Source organism: Gossypium raimondii, chromosome 5 (genome assembly GCF_025698545.1).
Source record: "Gossypium raimondii isolate GPD5lz chromosome 5, ASM2569854v1, whole genome shotgun sequence".
Lineage (NCBI taxonomy): Eukaryota > Viridiplantae > Streptophyta > Magnoliopsida > Malvales > Malvaceae > Gossypium > Gossypium raimondii.
This window is the reverse complement of record NC_068569.1, coordinates 8,234,655-8,244,482: the sequence shown is the minus strand read 5'-3', so window position 1 is coordinate 8,244,482 and position 9,828 is coordinate 8,234,655. Positions and strand designations below refer to the sequence as shown.

The 9,828-nt window shown below is 38.9% G+C and overlaps 2 protein-coding genes across 2 annotated transcripts; one reads left to right on the top strand and one right to left on the bottom strand.

Moving 5' to 3' along the window:
- The first annotated feature begins 612 nt into the window (after positions 1 to 612).
- On the top strand, positions 613 to 5,438 carry LOC105769212 (inactive receptor-like serine/threonine-protein kinase At2g40270). The gene is made up of 9 exons (XM_012589690.2): positions 613 to 1,481; positions 1,586 to 1,724; positions 1,959 to 2,030; positions 2,114 to 2,257; positions 2,343 to 2,480; positions 3,144 to 3,718; positions 4,029 to 4,219; positions 4,302 to 4,434; positions 4,527 to 5,438. The coding sequence occupies exons 1-9, from the start codon at positions 1,310 to 1,312 to the stop codon at positions 5,123 to 5,125; spliced, it is 2,163 nt and encodes a 720-aa protein (XP_012445144.1). The 5' UTR covers positions 613 to 1,309; the 3' UTR covers positions 5,126 to 5,438.
- A 690-nt stretch (positions 5,439 to 6,128) lies between these two features.
- Positions 6,129 to 8,971, bottom strand: LOC105769214 (pentatricopeptide repeat-containing protein At2g30100, chloroplastic). Its single transcript, XM_012589693.2, has 2 exons — positions 7,768 to 8,971; positions 6,129 to 7,247 (listed from the first exon to the last, which is right to left on the bottom strand). Exons 1-2 carry the CDS (start codon positions 8,497 to 8,499, stop codon positions 6,474 to 6,476), a joined length of 1,506 nt encoding a protein of 501 aa, XP_012445147.1. The 5' UTR covers positions 8,500 to 8,971; the 3' UTR covers positions 6,129 to 6,473.
- Between the last annotated feature and the right edge of the window lie 857 nt (positions 8,972 to 9,828).

Sequence of the window (9,828 nt, the reverse complement as noted above, 5' to 3'; positions counted from 1 at the left end):
GACGTTCTGGTTCAAACTTGACCGTATAGAAAGAAACAAAATTGCTACAGCCCAAGTAGCTGCTTTTTTTTTTTTTTCAAATTCCAAACAAAATGTAGAGACGAAGGGTAAGAAGCATGCTTGTGATCTATGATCTCCTCATCATTATCAAACAAATTAAAAGTTACAATCATCATCAGAAGAAAAGCACGTTAATGACAATCGCAAAAGTAAAACTTAGCCTCAGAAAAATCAAATTTCATCTTCATAGAAGCTTAAACATCATTTTCTGTCTCTCATCTTTCATACTAGGAAGACAATACCCCTTCACGCCCCTTGGAACTTGGCTTCAAAGTCATGTTCTCCACACTCCAATCACTACTCCTATCATGGTGCATTAAATTAGTGTTTCACATGTGCATATCTAACTGTTTACTACTCTTTTTCATCTAATATCTTGGGAGTTGACTACTTTATTTGATCTATCTGGCAATATATATACAAGTGGGGTATAAATATATTGTATACATAAATATTATATGGTGACACACCACCTTGCAATACTTGAGGAACTTTTGGTTGAATTATTGATTTTTATATTATGTTCGAACGGTTTGTGCTGTGCAGGCCGGATATTGAAATTTGAAATGGTGTTACGCTTGTAATGAAAATGACCATGTCAACAGCTGACAGACACGATGAAAACTGATCCATTAAGGTTGGCCCTTTTTGTACCACCAGTCCTAAGATCAGGGTGAATGAAGTTGGTTCAGATTTCAGACAGCAGCGCAGACAGAGGAGGAGATCATGGTTTCTAACCTTTCCTGAATTTTATGGCTGTCAATTCTTTTCTTGTCTCAGTATCAATATCTTTCAGAGACTTGTAAGTTATAAAACAAACCACAAGAAGGTTTAGGTGTAGGAGTAAGAAAAGGAAAAAAGAAGAATATTGAGCATGTGTGAAGCACATGGCACATGGGAAGATTAAGGTTTCGTAGGACGGCGTTATAAATATAGAACGCATGGAGAGTCAATCCACCAACAAGACGACAATTCAGTGAATTCCAAACTTCCATTTTCTTTCTTCTTTTTTTCTCTCTCGCTGTTAGAACCGTGACTTTGATCTCCATAAATTGTTCTTCTCTTCTTTCTTTTCATGTACGTGGGGGAAAATTAACAAAAATTGATGTCGGTTTTAACTTACAAAAACTACTTGCCCGGCTTTAATAAAATTTATTAATTGATCACCGCTATGTATGTATACGCGCTTTCTTCTGTTCTTGTCCAAATTTGCTAGCAGCCAGCAGACTCCAAGAAGCCCTCTTATCTTATGTCTTATATTCCTTTTTCCCTGTCAAAGATTGATAGAAAAAGCTCGAAGAATCTTTTGGACATGGACGGACAGTGGGGGTTTAAGAGGCTCAAGTTCAGGATGATGTTCATGCTGGTTTTATCACTGTTTGATCAGAATATGAGCGTTTCCTCGTCTTTGAACGGTGAAGGTATATATTTATATATAGAGAATATATCCCATGGCTAGAGCTTTGCCTGTAAGCACAGTTTCTTAAAGCCTTAAACAGAGTTTCATCTGTATACTAATTTGTAGGCCTGGCTCTGCTGAGGTTGAGAGAGAGAGTGGTGAGCGACCCTTTTGGCGCTTTATCAAACTGGAAGGAAAATGATGGAGAAATTGATCCGTGTTCTTGGTTCGGGGTGAAGTGCTCCCATGGAAAAGTAGTTATTTTGTGAGTTAATCAGTTATTCTCTTCTCTCTCACATTTCCTCACTCTTTGTTTTCGTTTGTTCGAAGTGTTGTGCTCTGCAAATCCAGAAAGCAATAGGTTCACATTTGTCATATAATCACAAATGAGAGGGCTCTTTCTTTGTCTCCCTTGTTAATGTTCTGGATAATTGTCACCACTGAAATTTGTAAACTATGAATGATTTCTGTCCTGAACTCGGATATATGCTTCTTGCAGAAATTTGAAAGATCTTTGCCTTGTTGGGAGCCTGGGACCCGAAGTTGGGAAGCTTGTGTACTTAAAATCTATGTAAGCCTCCCTCGTTGATCAATATATAGTTGGATAAATCACCTGTATCACGCTCATTTTCTTAGTTCTACTTTCTATTGCAGTATATTGCGCAACAATTCTTTCTCTGGAAGCATTCCTAAAGAAGTTGGGGAATTGAAGGAGCTGGAGGTGTTGGATTTAGGATGCAATAACTTCAGTGGACCATTTCCACGTGATTTTTGCAATAACCTTTCCTTGGGAACACTGTAAGATCCTCTTTTCGGATTGTTTCCATTCAGATTTTATTTATTGGAGCTTTTATTTACTCCTCATTTCTCCAATTTCTTGCAGCTTACTCGACAACAATGAGTTTCTTGGCAGCCTGGCAGCTGAGGTTAAGATGCTTTCTAAATTTGAAGTAGATGAGAACCAGCTAATTAATAATGCAGCTGCTAGACCGTCTTGTGAAAGCAGAGATTTTCCTCATCGGTGAGCAATTAAACATTGACATGAAATTTTCCATTTCCTTTAAGCGTGTGATGCATCACCATCCATCTTAAAACTTTGTAAGAGAAACAAGTTATTAGTGTTCTAAATAAGTGCAACTATTCAGAAGCTTAGAGATCTAACTCAAGAAAATTATTTTCAAACGACATTGCATCTTTAATAACCTTTGGAAGAAAATTACCTTGGGTCTTGTCTAGACTTGTCTCATTCTTTTTACAAGGTAAAAAACAACAGGTATCCAGGCAAAGAATGCTTTCCTGAAAAATTGCGTATTTATAAAAATATCCCTTCATCCGTGGAACTATTCAAAGCTAACCATAATTCATTTTACATGGTACATGAAAACAATCAATCTCCATTAAGATTCTCTAGTTTTGAAGAACTATATGCAGAGAAAGAAGTCTAAGAGTTTTTGAGGCTTATAGGATCTGTCTCTTTGTATTTCTTTATATCTTTCATGGCTCCAATTCTCAAGTTTAAGCAAACTCTCATTTCCTTATTTATTATTACCCATTTGCTTCATGATATCTTCTCATTCTTTGTATTTCTTTATATCTTTCATGGCTCCAATTCTCAAGTTTAAGCAAACTCTCATTTCCTTATTTATTATTACCCATTTGCTTCATGATATCTTCTCATTCTTAGGAACATCGCCCAGCCAAGACATGTAGCTCTCTGGAGGCGGCTGCAGCAGTTGCTAGATCCCTCCAAGGCACACAAGGCCAACAAAAGAGGTTCCCAGCCGTCTGTGCCACCTTCACTTGCACATAATCACGTCTCTTTGCCTTCAACGTCCCCTTCACCATTACCATTGTCTCCATTTCTATCTCCTTTGGGGGCACCATTTTTACCTCCATCAGCATCACCCTCCAGTGACTTTATTACTCCACCTTCACCTTCACCTTCACCATCAGTCTCACCTGCAGTAGCACCGGCTCCAGCTTTACCACTTCCAGCAGAACCACCAGTATTTATCTCAGAACCACCACAATCACACAGTGCCCCAGCCAATTCCCCTGCTTCAACTCCAAGCCAAATAGAAGATGAGAGGTCTGATTCAGAACATCATATGGTTATAATGTTGATTGCAAGCATTGGGGGATCCTTGTTTGTTTTGGTTTTGTTCCTTGGCATATTCCTCTTCCGAAGCAGTAAGGTGGTTACTGTCAAACCTTGGGCCACAGGATTGAGTGGTCAGCTGCGGAAGGCATTTGTCACAGGTATCTTTCCTTTTTAGCAGACTACTCTCCATGCATTTCTTTTTTCTTTCTTCTATAATCTCTCTCCATGCTTTCTAAGTGTCTGAGGACCTAGTAAAAATTGCTGAAACTTTCTGTAGATCAACATAGCATTCTTGTAAGCAATTTATATTGAAATCTTATGCAAAAAGAAACTACTATTTTCACCTTTTGGTACAAAATTTTGGATTGGACTTCTCCTTTGGTGAAACAAGGTTGGAGTTTTCCAACATCTCTCTATCAGCATAGTCTATAGATCTGCATTTCTCTTGTATTAACGTCTGTATTTCAGGTGTGCCGAAACTGAAGCGATCAGAACTTGAAGCAGCTTGTGAGGATTTTAGCAATATAATTGGTACCTTTTCTGACGGTACAGTCTACAAGGGGACTTTATCAAGTGGGGTTGAAGTAGCCGTAACATCGACAGCAGTTGCATCTCGTGAAGATTGGTCAAAGAATTTAGAAACAGACTTTAGAAACAAGGTACTGCAGTATTGTTAGTCACTCTAGTGTTGAACATCTTTTAGATCATTTCGGAATGTCAAATTCATTTTCATTCTTTCAGATAGACGCTTTGTCTAAAGTGAACCACAAGAATTTTGTGAACCTCATAGGCTATTGCGAAGAAAATGTGCCTTTCACAAGGATGATGGTTTTTGAATATGCTCCTAGTGGAACACTCTTTGAGCATCTACACAGTAAGTACTTTTAACTTAAATCTATATCATAAGACGAGTATGCTCCAAATGAGGTATGGCCAGGATGATGCTGAATTTTGGATTTCATGCAGTACAAGAAGCCGAGCACTTGGACTGGGGAATGCGACTAAGAATAGCCATGGGAATAGCATACTGCCTCGAGCACATGCATCAGCTAACTCCTCCTATTGCCCATAGAAACCTGCAGTCTGGCTCTGTGTATCTGACTGAAGACTATGCTGCCAAAATATCTGATTTCAGCTTCTTGAGTAATGCTACCGCAGCCAAGGCGGGATTGACTACCATGGAGCTCTTAGAATCCCAATCAGCAGATGCAGAAAGCAACATTTACAGCTTTGGGGTAATATTGTTTGAAATGATAACCGGTAGGATCCCATATTCAGTAGACAATGGCTGTGTTGCAGATTGGGCCTCAGACTACTTGAAAAGGGATAAACCCTTGAAAGAAATGGTGGATCTAACTCTTAAATATTTCCAGGAAGATGAGGTGGAGAAATTGTTTGAAGTGATTAAAACTTGTGTTAATCCTGATCCAAAAGAGAGACCAACAATGAGAGAAATCGCAGCTAATTTAAAAGAGATAACAGCAGTGGGACCTGAGGGAGCAACGCCAAAACTATCTCCCCTTTGGTGGGCTGAGCTTGAAATCCTGTCGACAGAAGCAAGTTGAAACCTGAATAAAGTTAATTTTTCCCCTTCCCTTTTAGTTGTTGGGCTTCGAAGCAGTGGAGTTTCGGGTAGGTTCGAGTTTCGGGTAGGTTCAAGTTTCTCTAACCCAATGCCTGGTAAGAGAGATGATTTTTTTTTTCCTTGTATATAATTGAGAGAGATGAAGACTTGCGAGTGAGCCTTGGCTTGTTGCTACTTCCCCATTCTTTTTGTTCTTTCGTTTTCCTCATTGGTTCATTCATATGCTAAAGTGGGTTGTATAATTTCCAGTAGCAACTTGGGAGATGAATAAAGGTTGATTCTCTACCTCTCTACCCTCTGTCTCCTGTATTCCCAATCTGAGATATCTGCATCAATCCTGAACTGTTAAATTAAGATGTTATAGGAACCTTGGCATAGAACTTGTTAAGTTCTGTAGAGGAAAGCCTGAAACCAAACCTCCCCTCTTAGCAACATGGTTGATAAATTCCAAAGTGAAGCCACACGATGATGTTACCAGTTCAATGTTTTACTGTAATTTCAGTCATCGCTGTCTCTGGCTAACACCCGCCAACCAGTTGTCTGGTTGATTCAGTCTAATCTTCCGAAGACAAAAATTAGTAAATCCACAACTCTAGATTCCAGAACTGCTCGTACGGTAAAAAAAAAGGATCTCATAGGCCAAAGATAGAAAGAGTAACATATTCATGTAGGTGAGCCACACTGTCAATAATCCTGAACAACCCCACTTATTGCATCGCTTAAGTTGGAGCTTAGCTGACGGCAAATTTCACGCCACAGCAGTAATCTCTACTAGAAGAACATTTAATAACCAAACAAAGCATTATTAAGTAAATAACGAGAAGCTCCCGAGGGCGTGGTTGTGGTAAAATAGTTCCATTAGAATGCTATGGACGTAGCTGTTTTAACGTGAAACACAGCTTGTTCTAGCAAGAGCTGTAACAACTACCAAAGAATTAAGGTAAAGATAAAATGGTTAGACTACAACAGAACAGATCATAAGCTGATGATAAATAACATGTAGGGTAATGTAATAGCGAATATGTACGTGTACATTCAAGGGATAAAAGGAAGAAGCTTAATACAAGAACATACTTGTAGCACTAGGCGGTCTCATTACTTACATTAAGAGGAAATAATTCATTACGCATACAGTAGGCACAATCTATACAAGTATTTAAATGACCCAAAGAACAAAATGCTCACCATGTATTTCTAGTGTTCAAAGTTGGTCTGCATATCTGAGCACCCTTATACTGCTATCTAAAATTCAGGTTCATAAAACTCCTATGCTTTTCCAGTAAATACATGACACTCAAAAGTATAATAAAAATTCCATTCCTCAGCTTTCAAAGCATTCTTATGACCCAAAGCTTATATTTCTTTATATACAGATATAGAAGGCAAGGTCCAATCAAACTCGCATCATATAGTCGTTTGCTGAGATTAATATAAGTTACAATGTTTCCAGGCAGGTGGATCCTTTTCCTCAGTTCCTGCAGAACAGCTACCCTGTCTAAATACTCTGGATATAAACCCAAATCAAGCATTTTAACCAATGTTTCTGCAGCATCGCCAATGTGCCCTCCTTTAATATAACCTCTTAATAACCAGGATAAAATTTTCCTCCTACGTGGAGAGCTTGAAACTTCCATTCTAGTAAGCAACCGCGATATCGCGCTAGTCTCCTTTTGGGAAGCGCAGATAGCTAAAACAATGTCATAAAGGTCCCCATCAGCTTCTTTACCAACAAGCTTCATTTCCCACAGCTGTCTTTCGGCTTCAAGTCCACGACCGGCGCAAATATACATAGCAAGAAGCCTCTCATGAATCAACCCATTAATTGAAGAACTTCCTTCTTGAATTGCCCAATTAGACAATTTTATTCCATCAGCAAGAAGATCAGATTGATACTTTTCTATAAGCTCTATATTTTCCACATCAAGTTCAGCAACCAAGCCAGACCTTGCAAAACCCTTCAACTTCCGCAGGGCTTTTGCGAATTCATTAAGCTCTTTGACTATTGCTGTCATTGCAATGAGGTAGCTGTAAACCTCAGGCTTTAACCCAGATTCTCTAAGGTTGATCACCAATTTGATGGCATCCACGTAGTTACCCTCAACCTGGCAGAACAGAGGTAAATTGATTATTGACATAGAATCCAAAAAAAATCCTACAGTAAGAGATACATATGGAATAGCAAAAAACTGTGAGAAATTAAGAATTTTCTTTCAGTGCAGGGTAAAATGAAGAACGATGGTGCCCAATTAAGAAACCACAACATTCAGCTGTATGGTTTCAGCACACAAAAAGAATAATGCCCCGACCAAAGAACATGGTGGTTAAAGTATAGTTTTGCTTTCCAACCCGATTGTAAACCATACATACAGGCAACCAACAAGAACTAGAAATACTAACAAATGGTTAAGCATAAACAGCCGTGACCATTATTTACAAGAATAAGAAGGGAAAATAAACAAGCTAACAACAATAGTAGCAACGAAGAAAAACAATTCAATCAGCAAATAACAAGCAAATTTGATTCAATCATTTGCCTATTACACTAAAGGAACAGCAAATTCAATCTCTAACTTACAAACTAGTATAACTATATACTAATAATCAAAGCTTAAGATAGCATACCATCATCTTCCAAGCAAGATAACCAGCCGGCCCTCCCTTCTGTCCTTCACCATCATCATCTTCATATGAAATTCCCCGTTTCAAAACTTCCTCCACAAACACAACAGCCCCCTCCCTTTTATCCATCTCCCAGTACATCGAAATCACCTTCTCAATCATACTAAAACCCGGTTTCAACCCCACGCAGTCCATGTCCACAAGGAGATCAACCACATCATCCACATCACCCTCTCCTTCAATCAGCTTCTTGACCCAACTGCACATAATTGAAACCATGAGTTCCATTGTTTCATTATCAACCTTATTCTCCTTTTTGAGCCACTCAAATACTTCAAGTGCACACCAAGAATCTCTCCCTTCTTGAGAAAAGTAAACTAGAACTAACTGCAACTCTCTCGACGACAACTTATCATTCATTTCTTCAAGAATATCAGAGGGCTCCCTTGTCATCCTCTCTAATTCTTCAATTGCCTCAAAGAAGCCTTCACTCATTTCATCTTCATCATCACTCGTTACATATTGGTCCAACTCCACCGACGTGAAATTCCTAAATTTTGGTTTTCTTTTTCTAAGAACAAAGTTCGGGTTTTGGTGGTTACAGATCCTAGTTGAAATTCTTCCAAGACTATGTTTAGAAAAGAAAGTTTGATAAAACTGAGGAGGCAGAAAACGGTGCCGATGAAAAGGTAGAGATAATTCAGTCAACGAGGTGAACCCACGAGCAAAAGCCATCGGTGGGGTATGCGAAGCGTCAGGTTGCGTAGATAATTGAATTGAAGAAAGTGGTAGAGACACAAAACTTTTCAAACTGCCGGAGCCAAAAGATTCCTCTTTTCTTATATTTTCCTACGCTTTCTCGGCATCCATGCAGAAACCCAGGGTAGTTACAGACGGAGAAGCTGAAGGGAAAACGAAAACCAAAGAGGAATCCATGAAAGGGGAAAAGACGGTGTGGAGCTCAATTGAAGGGGGAAATAAATTGCGATGAAGAGAAGAGGTGTGGGGATTGGGTGGTGTTGGTGTATGAAAAGGGCAATAGTGTTTTTCTTTTTCAAGGCCGCAACTCGACTCACCAACTCCAGCAGAGAAGGGCAGAACGCTACAAAGGAAGTGACTTTGGTCGAATTTTTTAGTGTTTACAGCGGGAGACGTGTCCCAACTCCGAACATCGACTTATCAGCGAATTTTGTAATCATCACTTCAATTTTCAATTTTTATGGATTTGCCTCTAGGTTTGGATTAGAGGCCAATAGTCCTTTTCGCTTTTTTATCTCTTCTAGCCTGATTTTTTTGGGTCACTTGTTAGGCTGATTTTGACTCCCCCCTCACATAAATGGATTTTGGGTCTTTGCATGCTACCCGTTGGACAGGATTTACAAAGCAAAAAAACTTGAGCTGGGTATTTAAAGCATTTTAGGCTGGGTCCAGCAAATAATTTGTGCATTAATCATGGTCATGGTTGCATGCATGGGAAGGTGATGGGTAGAGAAAAGACAAACACACTCATCCCATGAAATTGGTTTGATCCACATAAAAAGAGTTATGTATTCCCATGTAGTATATTATGTGTACTGTAGCTGACATCCTGCCTGCCATGCCCCATGGATTAAAATAAGGGGAGAGATCAGTAGGAGCTGACCGTTGCTTACTACAGTTCCGCTGATCTAAGCTTCTCAATCTCAATAAGCACATCAAACTATGATTTCTGGCTTGTCCTTTTTTGATCTTCACATGCAGGTCTGGAGACCTCCATTTGTCTCCCCACCCCCTAAAAACAGACCCTCTCAACTTTGAACGTTTTCTGGAATTTTTTTTTAATCCAAGCAAAATATCTTTCATTTCTTATCTATGGATATATATATATATATATATATATATATGCATCATTTGCAATAATATTTTTTTGCATAACTTTATGCAATTTCATTTATATATATATATATTTTTAGTATAGTTGCTCATCGAATCATAGTCAGCTTCCAGTTGGTTATCTTGTCTCCTCCGGTATCTGTTGGCCATTATGCCATGTGAAAACTTTTGAAGAAGAATCTCCTCAAAAAT